The 21,933-nt window shown below is 24.6% G+C and overlaps 1 protein-coding gene across 1 annotated transcript; it reads left to right on the top strand.

Moving 5' to 3' along the window:
- The first annotated feature begins 800 nt into the window (after nucleotides 1-800).
- Nucleotides 801-21,921, top strand: LOC122527449 (ras-related protein Rap-2a-like). The gene is made up of 4 exons (XM_043651656.1): nucleotides 801-1,080; nucleotides 13,476-13,567; nucleotides 18,161-18,353; nucleotides 21,578-21,921. The coding sequence occupies exons 1-4, from the start codon at nucleotides 801-803 to the stop codon at nucleotides 21,811-21,813; spliced, it is 801 nt and encodes a 266-aa protein (XP_043507591.1). The 3' UTR covers nucleotides 21,814-21,921.
- The last annotated feature ends 12 nt before the right edge of the window (nucleotides 21,922-21,933 follow it).

Genomic DNA, 21,933 nt, shown 5'->3' with positions numbered 1-21,933 from the left:
ATATCATATAATGTTAATAATTTATTATTATTATATTATTTTATTATTTATTTATTATTATAATAATATTATATTTTATTATAATGTTACTAATTTATTATTATTATATTATTTTATTATTTATTTATTATTATAATATTAATATTTTATTATATTATAATATATTATAATAATTTATTGTTATAATTATGATATTAATATTATATTATATTATAATTTTAATAATTTATTATCCTTATATTATGTTCTTATTTATTTATTATTATAATATTAGTAATTTGTTATTATTATAATATGCTAAATAATATATGTACCACATATATATATATATATATATATATATATATATATATTATAATATACAATAATTACACAACAATAATACAATAATAAATAAATGCGCATATATTATTTTTAAATACTTATTCTTTCAATAATTATTCATACATACATATGCAACAATCAAACCACCGCTACGCATTTTTATCATCAACTTTCGTTCATCGGTGACATTCACAACGACAATTTCAATTCTCACGGAACAGGAGAAAATTTGAAACTTGAACACCCTGTGTGCAGCTGAGATCACTCGCTAATAAAACCATCGAACAGTACCGCGACGACACTGTAGCTTCTCGTCGTCTCTCGTTCGTCCGGCAGAATTTACAGCGCGAATCGTAAAGTCTGGAATGAACGGGACGAAGCAAATCCCTGCTCTGCTTCTCGGTAAGAGAAGCTAAATCTCGATAGGAGAGGCTAAATCTCGGCAGACGTGCACATTTTTATTTTCACCGAAAGAAATGGTATCGAATGGAGGAGAAGGCGAAGCGAGGTTCCGTTTTGAACTCTCTGTTTCATTCTGTTTTCTTGCCGGTCGATACCGAGTCTCGTGTCAGAGTCTGCTCGCGTGTTTCAGCTCGGCGTCGCAGCTTTCGGGGATGGAGGCTGAAGAGGACACGAGCAACGAACGAGTGGCCACTTACAAGGTCGGCATGCTGGGCGCGTCCGGGGTTGGGAAAACCGCCCTCACTGCTCAGTTCACCACCAGCGACTACATTTGCGCCTACGACACTTCTCTCGGTGAGTGTTCGAATTCTAACGCGATTTTGTAATTAATGTTATTATAAATCTCCCCTAAATGTTACAATAGTCGAAATGAACGTGCGTCGTACTTTGCGAATGAATCGAGCAACTCTGAAATTCTCGAGTCGCTTTTCATGCTTCAGATTTCAGAACATTCATCGTCTTGTCAGAAAGTAATTTATATGTCTATGTATTTCATATTTTTTTATAAATTTGTATTTATATATTTATATGTTTTATATATATAAATTTTTTTAAGAGTGCAAGTTTTTTTATTAAAAATATATATTTATTTATTTTATATACATAAATTTTTTTTATAAATTTATATACATTTATATAAATTTATATCTATATATTTATATATTATTATAATTATATATTTGTATATTTTATATATATAAATTTTTTAAAAGTATAATTTTTCATTAAAAATATATATTTATATATTTTATATACAAATTTTTTTTATAAATTTATATATATTTATATAAATTTTTATTCATATATTTATATATTATTATATTATAATTATATATTTGAATATTTTATATATAAATTTTTTTAAAAGTACAATTTTTTATTAAAAATATATATTTATATATTTTATATACATAAATTTATATATATTTATATATTTATATATTTTATATATATAATTTTTTTTAAAATATATTTTTTTTAAATTTTTATATATATATAAAATATATAAGTGTATAGTTATAATATAATAATATATAAATATATAATAATATAAAATATAGTAATACATTATATAAAAATATAATAATATAAAATATAGTAATACATTATATAAAAATATAATAATATAAAAATACATATTATATAAAAATATAATAATATAAAAATAAATATAATATATATATATGTTTTTTAATTAAAGTATAATTTAATTATTGTATAATTGTACAATTATAAATTATACAATTATATAATTATTAGTTCACTGAAATATAATCACTGTAAATAATTACTGTAATGTATATAATTATTAGGTTATTAGTTACAATTGTATAATTATTAATTTATTGTAAAGTATTAACATCCTTCTTGCATTTGAAACGATTAACATTCCAACGTTAATGGTACAGCAAGCATTTCAGTAAACTTCAGTCGTTTATTGATATCGTCATCCCTTTCATTCTTCGTCATTTAGGGTGCACTGGAGGAGAGTCGACTGACGAGTCTCAGAAAATAATACCGACTTATTGCAACCCTCGGTCAGCTCAATTTTAGTTGAGCTTTCAGTCAGACAATCTCACTGCAACCTTCATTTAGGATGCACTAGGTCGACTAACGAGAGCCAGAAAATAGTGCATAGTTTCATTGCAGCCTTCAATTAATTCAGCGTCCAGTTAGTCAAGGCCACAGTCTACAATCAGTCGGTTTTAATTGAGCCTGATGATCAGTCAGTTATAAGTTACGATCAGGTTACTGATCGTTAAAACGGCAAACAAATCATTCGAGTGTTGTATTATACAATCTCGAGCATGTGCAATATTCAATGACATAAGAGTCGAAGTATAGTCGAAAGTCAAAATACAATGGAAAATTAATTTCAAAAATTCGACGTATCGAACTGTTATTTGGATTAATTATTTAGATGATCTCTTGTACGTTATTGTTTAATAAGAGAATAAAAGAACAATGAAACATAGCCAATTTCAAACATTGACGTTTTGAGGAAATCATCCGGAATATTATTTGGATTAGTTGTTTAGAAAAATTGTTTTACACTATTGTTCAATGAAAGGCCAACAGATATAATGAAAAGTGATTGATTTCAAAAATTTCAAAAAGTTTCAGGGAAGAAATTCTTGGATAAGGCAGTGTTTATGTTTCAAGCAGAATGCGAGTATTCACATGCACGATGTTTGAGAAGGATTATAGACGGTGCGCGATGAGAAATGAAATTATTTAAATTTAGTCATTTTATCGAGATTGAATTATTCCAGCACGTGATACAGCATTTATGAAATTTAAACACATATGCAAAACGTACAGAGTATATAGATCAGGGGTCTTTATATATTTCTGCTGTTTACAAGAGCAGTGCAAATATGAAAGAATATTTGGAACCAAATGAACAGAATGGTGACCTTCAGTGAAACCTTTGAAAAGTCCTCCAAAATCATGGTTGTTTCTTATAAATATGTATACTTTATTATTTCTTTTTTAAGTTTACAACTACAATTAATAATTTAATAATTAGTTCGTTATAATAATTTAATTTTTATATTTGTTACAAGTTTCTTAAAGTTTGCATTGTAATATGTAATTATAATTATATAACATAGTTTTGTAATATAGGTATATATTATAATACTAAATAATGAAATATTTAAAAGAGTATAAAGTAATATTATAATATATATATTTTATTATATAATGTATTATTTATAATATATATTATAGTAGTATATATTAATATATATTTATAGTAATAAATTTAATATATATTTTAATATATATTTATACTAATAAATTTAATACATATTTTAACATATACTATAGTAATAAATTTAATATATATTAATATATTTTTTATTATATAACACGTTACAATTATAAATATATAATTTACACTATATTTATGTTATAATTCACAATTATACTCTCCATGATTTCTTATAATTTCTTTCTTCTGTCATTTACAAAATGAAAGTTTGTTATTTGTAATTGTCTAAATACTGGTCGTACATCATTTCTATCACTTTCAAACAATTATAATTACATTATATTTAGAATTTTGTTCAAATTCAATTTCAAAGTTGATTTCCTTTCTTACAATTCTATATTTTTAATGAAACAAACTTATAAAACTCTGTGCTCCGAGCTTAGTTAAAGAAAAAGGCAGCAACTTATATGAATCACTGTGTTTTCATATCGAGACAATTATTGTTCTTAAATTTGTGTCTCTAATCTTCCGATGTTGCACAGGATAAACAAATAGAATTTAATACTGTTGATTACTATTAGCAAACTTTCGTTAAATCCTTTTTAGCTTCAACTTTTTACTTTTACTCTATCAATGTGCAACTTCAAAGCCAGAGTTTACAAAGCACTCGATGGGTTTAACTAATTTTGTTCTTGTTTTTATTACATGTAAAACGTATTTTTCCAAACGTGTTTCCCATCATTTCTCTTTCGTTGCACGACGCTGTTTGTATTCCATTGACCATTGTTCTTCTACAAATTTGGAAATAAATTTAACACGTGGAAATACAAAATACACATGGATGTCGTAGGTAGACTGTGAATAATTTATGTGAAATTAGCCCTTTAAGGAAGTCGTTTGAAAAGATGAAATCTTGATGGAAGATTGTTGAATTTCACAGGGAGTAATTTTTTGAGACTTTGTACGTCCATTTTATACATTCTCACAAATTCAATAGTTTTTGTCGTGGCGATAGTGATTGATTATTTCTCTAGAAAATATGAAAAACTCGAGATATCTAATAACAAGTGTGAAATATTATATTAATTCAACGTTATTCTGCAACATATTCAATTTATATATTTATTCATCTGTTTAATACTAAATATTAACGCTGAAAACGAAAGTACTAAAGTAGAAAAGATATTAAATTCCAGAATATATAATATGAATGAATGTCAATGAATATTATTTATAAATCATTCATAGAATAAGAATATCTATGAATCAATATTAAAATTGCGAATATTATTTAATAAAATATTTAAAAAAGAAACAAAGTAAATAAATATTTTACACTCGTATTTAATGCACATTAACATTTTCTTTACTATCGCCCAATTTTTCATTAGAAAGTAAAATTCCAAGCTTGCTGAAAAAAATTAACTTCATTTGAACACAGTGTAATGTTCAAAAACGAACAAAAGTCGATTTAGAAATTCTCTCCTCTCTCCCTTCTTTGTTGTCAATACTTGAAAATTTAGAAGAGCAACAATATGTATATCTAATTTGCAAATGCATAATTATGCATTCGGAAAAGTACGAGGATCATTATCCATTGTATTAAATTGAGAATACGTGTTGAGTGGGTCGAATTAAACGACGGGCCAATTGGACCCCCAGAAATTAATTAACAATTCACGATTGACCGAATAAATCGAGATTATCAATTCATGCGAAATGTTGTACATATGTGGGTGAGCGTTTGCGTTGGCAGCGGCTTAATTATATCAGAAATTTTATGGCAAAGGTATAAACGCTGGCGATCTCGTAAAAGTCTCTGCTGAAACGTGAACACGTAAACGGAGAGTTGTACAATGAGGTTGTTAACGTTGGGAAACTGGCACGATCGCGGATCATCATCTGTTTTTGGATTCTAGACACTGAAGGGAAAGAGAAATCAGAAGATAGGAAATAAAATAAATGGAAACACTGTACCGGACGTTAGTAATATAATTTTAATATACTAGTTAATACTATTTAATATTAATATTAATGTTTAATTTTATAATGCTAGTTTCTAATATTAATATTAATATTAATATTTAATTTTATAATACTAGTTTTTAATATTAATGTTAATGTTAATATTTAATTTTATAATATTTAATATTAATATTAATATTTAATAATATTTAATATTTTATATAATTTTATAATATTTAATATTAATATTAATATTTAATTTTACAGTACTAGTTTTTAATATTAATATTAATGTTAATATTTAATTTTATAATACCAGTATTTAATATTAATATTAATATTTAATTTTACAATACTAGTTTTCAATATTAATATTAATTTTAATATTTAATTTTATATTACTAGTTTTTAATATTAATATTAATGTTAATATTTAATTTTACAATACTAATTTTTAATATTAATATTAATGTTAATGTTTTATAATACTAGTTTCCCAATATTAATAGTAATATCAATATTTAATTTTATAATACTAGTTTCCAATATTAATATTAATATTTAATTTTACAATACTAGTTTTTAATATTAATATTAATGTTAATATTTAATTTTATAATACTAGTTAATAATTTTATATATATATATATTAATTATATTGATTGCGCGTGTTAATAATTAATTAATTTTATGTAGAATGATACTAAACTAGTTATATTGATTATATTAATAATAATTAACTAATTACATTAATAATACTTTATAATTACATTTTAATTTTACATATAATATTATCCATATCAATATTAATCATTTGTTTAATAGTAATGAGCATATAACAATAATAATACAATAGAAATAATAAATAACAGTAATAAATACAATAAAAATAATAAATAACAATAAATCCCATGTTTAACTATTTCATGGCTAACGACCCGCTAGAATAATTCATCTGAATGGCCAAAACGAAGAACTATGTATTCTGTGTATGCTCAGTGGCATATTAATATTATGTACAATAATAGTATTACGATACTACATACTTTATATAAATAATAATAATATAATAATGTTCAATAAGTATATAACAACACTAATTACAATAGAAATTCCAATAAACAATAGTAAATTCCATGTTTAACTGTTTCGTGGCTAACGACCACTGGAACAATCGGTTTTGCACTGACTTATCTGAATGGCCTCCATAATGGCCAAAACGATGGAGAACTATGTATACCGTGCCCGGAGGCAAACTATTATACAATAGTATACACAGTTGATAAAGACCGTTCGCGAGGAATTGATCCGCGAGCAGGGCAACGATAAATTGTTAGCCATGGATGCGCGTGGAAACGATGTTCGTTTATCTGTGCGCGTTGCAAATGGACAAAAAATCACTTAGATAAAAAGAAATCAATAAATGGAGCACGATATATATAAAGGCTGGTTGCTAGCTTGACAGGATGAAAGCTAGTTCAGTTGGGTGTTATGCTTATCACGGACCTCGTATACATATGTGTATGGCTGCTCACGAAAATATAAGAGATTTCTGCAACTGTGTATTATATATTATTTTTATTAATATATTATATACAATAATATTATACTATTATAGTATATACCATAGTATATTATACTATTATACTGTATACCGTAGTATATTATACTATTATTACTATATTGGTATTATAGCAATATTATTACTATTATATTATAGTATAATATTATTATACTGTACTATACTATACTATTATTATACTATATACCATACTATATTATATTATTATACTATTATACCATACTATATTATACTCTTATACTATATACCATACTATTATACTATATACCAAGGTAGATTATACTATTATACTATAAACCAAGGTATATTATACTATTATACTATATACCATAGTATATTATACTATTATACTATATACCAAGGTATATTATACTATTATATTATGTACCATAGCATATTATACTATTATATTATATACCAAGGTATATTATACTATTATACAATATACCATAGTATATTATACTATTATACTATATACTATATACTATTATACTATTATACCAAGGTGTATTATACTATTATACTATATACCAAGGTATACTATACTATTATACTATATATCAATGTACATTATACTATTATACTATATACCATAATATATTATACTATTAAATATATAAACTACACTAATAAATGACTGTCATATAAATAAAAATTAATTAAGAAATACTAGTAACAATAATATATTGACATCATAGTAAATACGATAAAAACAAATTAATTCTATGCAGATCAGTTGTATTTAGAATATAAATAAATTATTATAACTAATTAATACTAGTAATTTTTTCTTTTTAATAGAATAGATTGAAAATATAATTCAATGACACTTGGGTATCTCGTCTTGCAAAATTCACTCGAGGTGAAATTTGTTATCGGCGAAAGTTTCGTGAACGATTAACATCCTTTCACGTTACTTACAAAGTAAACGCTTTTCTTTATTTTTTTTTTTTTTTTTTCCCCAGAGCCATTAGCGATAAAGTGTCCGACGATGGAAATTATTATGGAAATTGTTATGGAAATCGCAATGTCGACGTAGGAAACTTGCAATAGCTTCATTTTGTAAAATAACAAAAACTATACCTACATATAAATTGTCCACTTTGTGGTTCATTTTGTGCGCTAAATATTCATAAACTTGATCAGGGGAGAGAAGGAAATGAAAAGTGCAGCGTTCGTGAAAAATCGCCGATCATTTGTGATCAAAATCCTCTTCGCTGCAAATAAAAATATGTAGTCACTCTTGAATTGCATCGAATGTACACGAAATTTAGATATTGCTGAAACTATGAAGAACTTGACAAAATAAGTTTATCAAAGGTTAACACATTTTTATCATTTATCGAGTTAAAATAAATTTAATTCGTATACACGTATGTCGTTTGATTAATCTGTCAATTAAAACGAAAGTAATTTTAGATTATTTTGAATATACTTCAGATATAAAAATTGCAATGGTCATCCGAAGCTTATTTATCATTTTACGATATTTAGCGTGTGAATCAAATTTCATGTTACGAATTACATCCTACATCAGTGATAAACTATAGTTATAAATAACACAATTGACATCTTTTATTTACTGTTTGTTAATATCACACAATTAATTTACAATCAACATCTATCATTCGCAAATTATAATAATGTACAATGCAAATCGCTATCGTATATAATATAAATAATATAGTAAATAATTATCGTATATAATATAAATAATATAATAAATAATTATCGTATATAATATAAATAATATAATAAATAATAATCGTATATAATATAAATAATATAATAAATAATTATAAATAAATTATTAACGATTATCAATAATTATCTGCATTGAAAATTGAAAATTGCTGTATCATGATTTCTTAATTACAATTAACTTTCATAACATAATAACATTAATATACAATTATATAATGTTTATCATCGTTTGAGGCTGAAGTTAATTATAAATTCGGTTTGATTATCATCGCATTTGATTATAACACAACGCGATGTAACGTTAATTCAGTTGTATAATGTTCACTACCTTGTTTGCTAATTGTTCTGCCGATTTGCAAAACGCGCGAGCCGAGATTAATTATGAATAATCGCGGCTCAGTTATCATGTCGTGTCGCGTGTGCATCGTTGGGAATCTTTTAACAGAGACATAATCACGTGGAACGCAGCTGAACGTTGAGAATCTGAACTCTACTTCCAACAGCGAAAAATATCGATATTCACTTCGGCGAAGTTCGTAGCTTTCGTAGCCGTCGAAGAATCGAATTCTTCTTTCGTTCGGCTTGCGAACTGTTCGAAAGTGCAACAAAGAGAGCCACGCTGAATTGTAAATTGTATTTGCCCCGCACGGGGAGTGACTATCGAAGCAACGTTTGTCTCTGCTGAAAGCAACTAACGAACGAAAGAGTGCGAGACGTTCGCTTTATCCTTTTTCTTTTTTTTTTTTTTTTTTTTCTTTGTAAATTTCACTGGCCCTGACACGAAATTTACTTCGTGGGGAAACGTAGAACGACACTATCGTGTGATACGTAACGCGTTTGTTTTACGAATTTCATGCACAGTAGTATAATTCTGTTAACTCGACGAGAACGAATTACGTTTGTTTCGGCAGGATATTTCTCTCGTGAACACAAAATCGTGAAGTTGTGTCTCCCAGTGTGTGAATTACAATTGTGAGAAAATAATTACATTTGTTTGTTGAAGCAAACGTCGTCAATTATTTATTAATTATTTTCATTCATCAATTAATATTATTTATATTAGTTTATTATCATATTAAATTATATTTAAATTATATTAAATTAATTTAATATTATATTAAAATACATTAAATTATATTATATTATATTTTATATTAATTATATTATATTTATATTATCTATTATATTAAATTATATTTAAATTATATTAAATTAATTTAATGTTATATTAAAATAAATTACATTATATTATATTTTATATTAATTATGTTATATTTATATTATATATTATATTAAATTAATTTAATATTGTAATAAAATAAATTACATTATACTTATATTTTATATTAATTATATTATATTTATATTATATTTTATATTAATTATATTATATTTGTATTATATTCTATATTAATTATATTATATTTATATTATATATTATATTAAATTATATTAAATTAATATTATAATATTAATATTAATATTTATTTATTAATTTTTTTTATTTCAATTTGATTTAATATTTTTATTTAACTATTTATATTTTTATATTTTTATTTCTTAATTAATTAAGAATTAATTAAGAATTAATTAATAATTTTTATTTCTTAATTAATTATGTTTCATGTATATTTATGTTTAGTTTCGTTTAGGCGTACATATCATTTAATTAATTTTCCTGTATACCTTTTACTTGCAATTAATTTTTTCATATAATTTCCATGTGTACACGTTTAATTATTTTGTTTTATGTATGCATAAATATTTCACGTGTATTATTTAATCATTTTCATATATATATATATATATATATATATATATATATATATATAAATTACGAGAAGCTATTAAATATTACATTTAAATATACTCGCAGCGACAAAAAGAAATTTTATTGGATCCAAACGAAAACAAAAGGTTCCTTCTCTTTCTAACGATAAATTGAACAGATCGCAGAATCACAAGGACTGTTGCGAGCATTTGTTACAGTTCGAATCGGATTTCCAACTCGTTTAGACACTGGAGATCGTGAACGCGACGTGCTGACTATAAATGAAAGACCATCTGTTCTCTCTCTGCAAGAGAGGAAGTTTCCAATTTTCAGCGTTGCACGGTGAACTTAATATCTACCGACACATTTCGACTGGGCAACATCGATAAGCTTCCCCTATATACATGTATACATATATACTTCTACTTTTATTTTTCTAAGCTCCTTGTTTGGAATTTTAATCTTTGAGCTAAACTTGAGTCAATCAATTTGTTTGTCAGTGGTTGAGCCTTTGCTTAGATTCTATTTTTTTCTTTTTTCTATATAGTATATTATATAATATAATACAAAAATATAATATGATGTACATATCATATTATATTTCAGTACATTAACACATCACATTATTAATAATATAATAAATATAATAATTATTAATTTGTGTTATAATTATTAATTATATAATAATATAAATTATATAATTTTATTATTTTATTATATAAATTATATAATTTTATTATTTTATTATATAAATTATATAATTTTATTATTATATTATTATATTATTATATTATTATATTATTATATTATTATATTATTATATTATTATATTATTATATTATATAAATTATATAATTTTATTATTATATTATTATATTATTATATTATATAAATTATATAATTTTATTATTATATTATTATATTATATAGATTATATTATTTTATTATTGTTTAATATTATATTATTATATTATTTTCTTATTTTCTTATATTATATTATTATATAAATTATATTATTTTATTATTTTATTATATTATATTATATAAATTATATTATTTTATTATATTATATTATTATATTATATTATATTATATTATTATATTTTATAAATTATATATAAATCCTATCAACACTAATACTAATAACGTAATAATTAATTAATTCTAGTAACAATTTTGTATTTTGTATTTAAAGCGTTCAACAATAAAAATGACACATTGGTTAATTATTAATTAAGAGGATTTTTGGGGCTATACTGATTCCACGTTACAGCAAATTGAATTACAACGTGCAAATAGTCCTCCTTTCTTTTTTCACGTGGCTGACGGAGCAACCATCAGATCAAACATCACGCTGTATTATTATTATTAAAATATTAATCGAGAACACGTCGAACATTCGAGGAAAAACGTTCGACTGACATTCGCTTTTTTAAACAGTAACGAGCGTTTCGCAAACGTAGTAATTTCGCGTGTGCACGATTTATTACGCGATTTTAATTAACTTTCGACCGGAAAGCATTGAACTTTTTCGCCGTTGGTCCCGTTCGTTCGTCTATGGTCGTAATTTAACTCGTCCGATAAATACACCGTTTGAAAGTACAGACGAACTGGTTCGAAATGTTTTTTAAAATTGCAGGTAAATAATTGCGAATGCCAGTTATTGTCCGACAAAATTCTCGGCTGATTTTGAAATGAGTGACACTCGTTTTTCGTGGAATTTCTGCTTTCTGTATTATGATCGTTAAACGTTTGTTACAGAGGAGAAGGTAAAAAGTACGAGAAATATTATTTGCACGGGGTGAATATTTGATCAGGTTGAATATTTGTTGTTTTGGAAAAAGGCATGGATGAACTTTGTTTAATGAAGAGTTATTATAACATGAAGATATAATAAATAATACTACGAAAATATATAATAATAATAATACGAAATTGTAATAAAGAATTATTATAATACGAAAATTGTTTAATGAAGAAGGGGCCATAATGTGTCAGTATAGTATAGTAGTATAGTATAGTAACTATATGTTACTTACTGTAGTAACTGTATAGTAACCATATATTAGTTACTGTAGTTACTATAGTGCGTAGTATATATTAGTAATTTAGTTGCTACTAAACAACTAATATAACTAAATAATTAATATATAGTTATATATAATTATATAGTATAGCAACTATATAATACTATACTGTAACAATACTAATATATAGTTATATATAATGTAGCTTATATATAATGTAGTTAATATATAGTCATATATATGTATATAATACTATACATATAGCAACTGTATAGTAACTATATATTAGTAATTTAGTTGCAACTAAATTACTAATATATAGTTATATATAACTATATAGTATAGCAATTGTATATAATACTATTGTATATAATACTGTATAACAATACTATACATATAGCAACCGTATAGTAACTATATATTAGTAATTTAATTATTTATTATTAAAATACGATAACTTTGTTTATACTAGTCTACGTATCATTAAAAAATATTGAACAATCTTGCGACAAATTGATCTACATAATTTCTTATTTTAATGTCAGATTTGCACCATTATGAAATCACAATAGGAAATTATTTTCTACAGGTTCGTGCAGAGATAACATGATTATATATTTAACTTAAAATATAATTTATATATTTATTAAGAATTATTCTATAATTAAATATATTGTTATAAAATATAAATGTATGTGAATATATTATATATTGTATTACAGGTATATCATAATACATTTATATATTAAATTATGTATGAAAACAATTTGTATAGAATTTATAAACTATACAATATTTATGATATTTATTAATATTAATTATATTCAGTATTGTTATTATTAATACTTGTATTTATATATCTAATAATTTGTAAATTATATAATAATTGTATTAATTTTAAACGATCATTCTAATTTGTTTCAGACGAGGAATACGGGCAGAAAAGTGTCTCCGTGATGCTCAACGGCCAAGAAACAGAACTAGAAATCATAGATCATCCCGCAGCGGAGATGTCGGTAAGTTCAATTGCACAGTCCCATTAAATCTAATAATTTCTTCTAATAATTTCAGTAATAATTTCAGATGAAAATTCTACGGTTCAAACTAATAATTATTTCCATCGTACGGTTGAAACTAATAATTATTAAAAAGCTACGAATTAAACTATAATTTCATTTCAGACTTGTCTGTACTATACTATACTACACTATACCACAGCACACACTAATACTATACTATACTGAACTACAGCATAAACTATACTATATTATACTATATTATATCACAGCATATACTAATACTATATTATACTATACTACGAATCAAGCTATAATTTCATTTCAGATTTGTCCGCAACATATACTATACTATACTATACCACAGCACACACTAATACTATACTCTACTGTACTACAGCATAAGCTATACTATGCTATACTATATTATACTATATTATACCAGAGCATATACTAATACTATATTATACCATACTACAGCATACTATACTATGCTATACTACGAATTAAGCTATAATTTAATTTCAGATTTGTCCGCAACATATACTATACTATACTATACCACAGCATACACTAATACTATACTCTACTGTACTACAGCATAAGCTATACTATGCTATACTATATTATACTATATTATACCACAACATATACTAATACTATATTATACTATACTACAGCATACACTATACTATGCTATACTACGTATATATGCTATACTATGTTGTTTATACGTACCACAGCATACACTAATACTATACTATACTATATCATACTACAGCATACACTAGTACTATACTATACAATATCATACCACAGCATACACTAGTACTGTACTATACTATACTACAGCATACACTAGTACTGTACTATACTATGCTACAGCATACACTATACTATACTATACTATACTACTCACCGTTAAATACTACGCTACATCATACATTATATTACTCACCATTAAAAAGAAATAAAATAAAAACAAAATACCCAATAAAGAAAAAAATAAATATCTCTCTTTTTTTAATATAAGAATTTTTTTTATAAATAAAATAAACGAAGCTCCTCCCTTTCCTCAAATTCAAATCATCCAGCTGAATTTCGAGTATCGAGTCGAGGATTGATCATATTCTGCGTAACCAGTTTGACAGTGTAGTTCTCGTGCAATTAAACGAATACACTCGCAAACCGTGCTTTTTCACTTTCTGTTTCCTTTCGTCCTTGCGCTCTTCCGCTCGAATTTCCGCGACGAAGCGATTAGCTTGCTTATTTCAAACGGCGAGCTTATCTCCGCTCGACATCCTATTACCCTTATCTCGATGGGAACATAGTATATATCGTGCTCGTGTTGTGTATATATATATATATATATATATTTAATTTGCCAGGAGATAGGAAAAAATACCGAGGCAAAAGTTTGCATCGGTTTTCCGAACAATAGCGAACTTTCTCCCCCCTTTTCGAAAGAAAATTTCATTTAACGTTCCAATGCGGGCTTGACTTTACTCTTTAAATCCTGCCTAACGTTTCTTTGCATAGAGTTTAATTTTATTTTGGTCAAATAGTTTTTTAGATCTTTGTGCATGTTTTCGAGCGTAGAAATGTGATTTTCTCTGCGTCCTTGAATGAAACTTGAATGAAATTTACTTAAAATAGACTTAAAATAACTTCTGTTCCTGTTATAACATAATAATGATTATACAAAATAATTAACAATAATAAATAAATAATAGTAAATATCAAAATATTATATAAAATAATGATAATTTATATAAAATAATTTATATAATTATATAATACAAAATATTATATAAAATAATGATGAGTTAAAATATTGCAGTAAGTTTCAGACAAGTTATTATGTGTTAATGTTACACATATATTGTGTATAAAATTTTACTAAAATAATGTTATTTATTATATTACATTTATGTAATGTTTTTGTTGTAGTTATAGTGTGTAATTATACCATCATAGTTCATTTTCGTTTTATTTTCAAAAGAATGTAGCTATTCCTTAACGTATTATACTATATGTATATAATTATATACAATTTCATATATATAATATTATTATATTAATACATATTATACATATTATATTAATACATATTAAATACATATTAATATATATTATATTATATTATATTATACATATTATATTAATACATATTATACATATTATAATATTATTATATTATATACTTTAACATGTTATACTATATGTATATAATTATATACAATTTCATATATATAATATTATTTTTACTTTTCTACAAAATATGCATGGAAAAAGACCGAACAAAAGTTAGGAATTTAAGCTTCAGCTTACAACGAAGTGACATTTTCACAGCACAAAGTCACGAAACAGTGGAAAAATTTTTACTATTCCCTTTTCTCCCATAATGCCAATGATAAATAATAACGAATAATTAAAGTAAAGGGTGTAAAAAATAAAATTGTCGATGAGAAAAAAGGACTCTCGAGATTCCTTTTCACAATGACAGGTATTAAAAAGCGATAAGAATCGACATATCTTTACAAATAACTAAATTATATTTTTACACTAACTAAAAGACTCATTCTATGTTGAATAACTGGACGATATTATATTCGAAACAGGTTGAATTAAACTGTTAAATATCCGTGAAGAGGATCACGAATATATGAGTACTTTATATTTGAGTAATTTTTATTTTTATAGTGTTGAGCATTTTGGAAAAATCCGCGATGATACGAAGCAGCGAATGGTACTCCCGTAGAATTACCGCAACGATGGGCTATTTAATGGGGGTTAAAGGGCAAAGTAACTGGCTTAGGGTCCATTATCACCGCTGGCCCATGCTGTGTGGCCCGGAGATCTCCATTTTCAATGCTAGTTAAGCATTAGAGTAACGATGAAGATTCCGGTCTAATGAAATTCCCGTGAAACTCGTGGCCGAAGCGTCAAGCGCAGTATCTTGTAAAGGCTGGCCAAGCAATAAAACAATTCTCGAAAAGCGGGAGAAACGTTTGGAGTATGAAGAAATATGTATCTCTTGTGTATTATTATTATTGTTGTTGTTGTTGTTATTATTTATATTGCATTTTATTATTATTATTATTATTATTATTTTATTTTTATTATTATTATTAGTGTTTTATTATTATTATTATTATCATTATTATTATTATCATTATTATTATTATTATTATTATTATTATTATTATTATTATTATTATTATTATTATATAGAATACACTTTTATAATTTATGTATTATTGTTATTACTATTACTATTATTATTATTGTGTTTTATTATTATTATTATTACTATTTTTATTACTATTATTATAATTATTGTTGTTGTGTTTTATTATTATTATTATTATTATTATTATTATTACCATATATAGAATAAATTTTATAATTTATAGTACATTTATTGTGATTATAAATATTAATGATTTATTGTTATTTATTATTATTATTATTGTTTTATTATATATATAGAATACAATTTTATAATTTATGTATTATTATTATTACTATTATTATTTTTATTACTATTATTATTATTGTTGTTGTGTTTTATATCATTTCATAATTTATAGTACGTTTATTGTGATTATAAATATTAATGATTTATTGTTTAATATTAATACTGCCTATCAATAATAAATTCATAATTAATGATTTATCATTGAAGAATATACATGCCTGGGGAGGAGATAATTATTAATCGCTGTATCCATAACAATGTATTTCCAAGTTGAGGCTGTGTCACTGTCGTTTCTATGAGTGAACCGCTGATTTTCAATAAAAGTAGAAGCTTGACAAATGAAGCGTAATAAATATAAATAAAATATAAATAAACTGGATGAAATTTAAATGTAATAAAACATGAAGCTCAATATACAGAAAATAGATAACAAATAGATAAGATTTGAAATGAAGCATAATACATGAAAACTTAATGAAACGAGTGAAAGCTTAGCAAATAAGTAAAATGGAAATATTGAACAAGCCAGTGAACCAAACGAGAAATTCCGAAAGTTCCCAGTACAAGATAACAGTACCTTTTTCTCTGAAATAAAATGTAAATAAAATATAGACATAATAAAGTATGAAGCTTGATATACAAAAACCTAAAACTTGATAAATAAAGTAGAAGCTGGACACAAGTAAAAATCGATCAATAAAATAGAAATATTGAACAAACCAGCAAATCTACTTTTAACCTTACCGAAAATTTCAAGTGCAAGTATATACGCACGTATCACACGTATATACATAACAATAATTATGTAAAAAATATGTATAATTATGTAAAAATAATTACGTAAAAATTATGTATAATTATGTAACAATAATTATGTAAAAAATATGTAAAAATTATGTAACAATAATTATGTAAAAATTATGTATAATTATGTAAAAATTATGTATAATTGTGTAAAAAATATGTATAATTATGTAAAAATAATTATGTAAAAAATATGTATAATTATGTAAAAATAATTATGTAAAGAATATGTATAATTATGTAAAAATAATGAGTAGAAGAACAGAAAATAAACTGCTGTAACTTTTCTTTTTCCTCGTTTGTTCCAGGTCGAAACATTTTGCTCGACGTACAGCCCGGACGTTTACGTGGTAGTTTACTCGGTGGTGGATAGACGAAGCTTGAAAATGGCCGAGGAGACGTTGTTGTATCTGTGGAAGAGTGATTACATGGCTAGCCGCGGCGTGATACTCGTTGGGAACAAAGTTGATCTCGAGCGAAAACGGGAGGTCCCATCTGTTGGTGAGTTCGTGCTGGTGCAATGAAAAAAAGAATAAACTTCATAACGCGTTCGCTTATGTTGTTGGACGCGCGATACGTTAGAATTGTCAAATTTACCCTTTTTTTTTTTTTTGCTTCTTTTTTGATTGTTAATTTTTGTATCAATTTGTATCAACTCGAATGCTGTTGAATAATGATAAATTGTATATTTTTAAAATCGAAGGGGAATAATGTTAACGTGTACTAATGAAATATTCAAATATTGTACAGGATATTCTGAAACTCTATTGATGCTACAGTGAAACACGACGATTGGTAAAATTTGGAACGAAAGTTGAAATAATTATTACATAAAAGTGATAAAGGATTTTTTCTAGGATATATTTACATGTGTAGTACAGAATTAGTGTACAGCATGATCAATCCTTGTAAGATAAATAAGTCAGTGTACTTTCGAGTCATTTTCATTGAGTATATCCATCATCTCTTATTGCATTTGTATCAAATTTTGATATTAAATAACATATCAAATTAATATTAAATGACAATCAGTGTAATAATTAAATGCAACAACTTTTGATAGTTTAATACTTGATATTTAAAATTTGATGATGTACGTATTATTATATAAAAGGAATTTATAGCTATATATAATATATATAACATATAACTTAACTTGTTTTATTCAAGTAAGCATAACTTATTATATTTAAAATTTAAAAAGATTATTTATTCATGCTTTGCACTGTACAATTTATTACTAAATATAATTAAACAGATATATGTGTATATGTATAATAAATTTTTATAACATATGAAACATGCAGTATTATAAAATTATTACATTGCTATTATTACAAAATTATAAAATTATTACATTGCTGTTGTTATGAAATTATAAAATTATTACATTGCTATTGTTATAAAATTATGAAATTATTACATTGCTATTATTATAAAATTATAAAATTATTACATTGCTATTGTTATAAAATTATAAAATTATTACATTGCTATTGTTATAAAATTATAAAATTATTACATTGCTATTATTATAAAATTATAAAATTATTATATTACTATAAAATTATAAAATTATTATATTACTATAAAATTATAAAATTATTATAGAATTATTATATTGCTATTAGTACAGAAAATTATTATATTGCTATTAGTATATGCAATGTATTTGTAGTATGTACAGTAGATACATTTGCAGTAAACGTTCCAGAATTTTAGTTTTAAAATAATATTCAAACAAGGAAATGACCTTCCCCTGGAAAATTATTTCACTATTCGTACATTCTGTCAAATAAAACAGCATTTGATTTTATTCCTTATTTTTTCACTTGTTTCGTCACTGCAACTGATTTTTAGGTCAGAGTGATAAATAAAAAAAAGAAATTAATTATCGTCTCACGTGAGAGCAACGCGATAATTACAATATCCACCATCGATACTGTCCAACGACGCCTAATGCACGAAATAAATTCGTAATTTCGATTCGAATTACCGATTGCCAGATTTCACTTGATACCTCGAGCCTAATGCCAACGAGCACGAGAGCGTAATTACGCGTGGCAATTAGCATCACGCGAGATGGCAAACTGTCTCAGAACAATTGAACAGCTCGTTAAGAAATTGATAAAGATAACTAACTGCAAGCCTAGATTAGTGTAAAAATTTATGTTGGTCAATTTAGGTTTATTTACTCTCGTTTAGGGAATCTTCTTTTGATTCAAATGTGGGGTTGATTTTTGGGGTAATTCTTAGGTTATGCCAACGTGCGTGCTAACAGCGACTTTATGGTCACGTGGTCGATGTCCATTTTACGTAATTTTCGCGTTAGGTTTCACTGACATTTCATTTATCGTAGTTGTGTAGCATCATTGTGAATGATAAACAATCGAATGGCAGAACTAACTGCTGACATAATTCGAAATGTAAACACTATGTAATATAACATTCACATGTTCAGAATCGTAAAGTCGCTGTTAGCACGCAATGATCAAGAAACATTTTTACCATTCTTCAAGAGTGCTATTGTGACCTATGGAAAAGTTTCACCTTTACCATTTTTCAAGAGTACTGTTGTGACCTTGGAAAAGTTTCACCTCGATGTGACTAGTAGATCCAAGAAAGAAAAATTGTTTTCACCTCGAAATTCAACGTGTAGAATTCATTCACGATAGCCATCGGCAAACTTTTCGTTCCACCCTGTGCAAATTATATAGAAATAGTATATAAATAATTATATAAATTAATAAATTATATAGAAATAATTTATAAATAACTATATAAATAAATTAATAAGTTAATAATAAATATAATAAATTAATAAATTATATAGAAATAACATTAATTATATAAATAAATAAATTATATAAAAATATAAATAAATTAATAAATTAATAATAAATTTAAAAAATATAAATAAATTAATAATAAATATAAAATTATATAGAAATAGAAATAAATTAATAAATTAATAATAAATATAAAATTATATAGAAATAGAAATAAATTAATAAATTAATAATAAATATAAAATTATATAGAAATAGAAATAAATTAATAAATTAATAATAAATATAAAATTATATAGAANGAAATAGAAATAAATTAATAAATTGATAATAAATATAAAATTATATAGAAATAGAAATAAATTAATAAATTAATAATAAATATAAAATTATATAGAAATATAAATAAAGTAATAAATTAAATAAATTATATATGAAATGTAAATAAATTAATAAATTAATAATAAATATAATAACAAATTAATAAATCATATAGAAATAATATATAAATAATTTAATAAACTAATAATAAATATAATAATAAAAATATAATAATTAAAAATTATATAGAAATAATTATATAGAAATAATTATATAGAAATGTAATAATTAAAAATTATATAGAAATAATTATATAGCAATATAATAATTAAAAATTATATAGAAATAATTATATATAAATAAATTAATAAATTATTAATAAATATAATAATAAACTAATAAATCATAAAATAGAAATAACAAATATAAACAATTTAACAAATTCGTGCACAATATTCTGAATATTTCGCCTAAAATCACCAACATTGCCGGAATTATTTTCCTCGCCAATTTCCCTTCGATAGAAGAAAAAAAATTACCGCGTTAATAATCACTCGTTCACACCCGTGAGTCCAACATGCTGTTAATCAATTATTGGTTGGCCTGTTCCAACAGTTGGCCGACGTTTGGCAAACAACTGCGGCTGCAAATTCATCGAAACTTCGTCGGGGCTTGCCCATCACGTGGACGAGCTGCTGGTCGGCATATTAGCGCAGATCAAGCTGAATCCGCAACGTGATCGCGACCAAGCAACCAGACGGAGACGGAACAAGCATCGCCGGAGAATCTTGAAACACCTGTTGGGCTTCAAGAGGAAAACGAAGAGCTGCGAGGACTTGTTCGTTCTCTAACGTTCTCCACGGAAACTCGAAACAAGCCGCTAAGAATACCTAAAACGTTCGATTCGTCCATCATCGTTTTTTTTTTTTTTTCTTTTTCTTCTCCTTTTTTTTTTTTTTTTTTTTTTTTTT

This window comes from Frieseomelitta varia, unplaced genomic scaffold (assembly GCF_011392965.1).
Source record: "Frieseomelitta varia isolate USP_RPSP 00005682 unplaced genomic scaffold, Fvar_1.2 scaffold_218, whole genome shotgun sequence".
NCBI lineage: Eukaryota > Metazoa > Arthropoda > Insecta > Hymenoptera > Apidae > Frieseomelitta > Frieseomelitta varia.
Note: the sequence above shows the minus strand (reverse complement) of the source record. Positions and strands in the feature narration are given on the sequence as shown.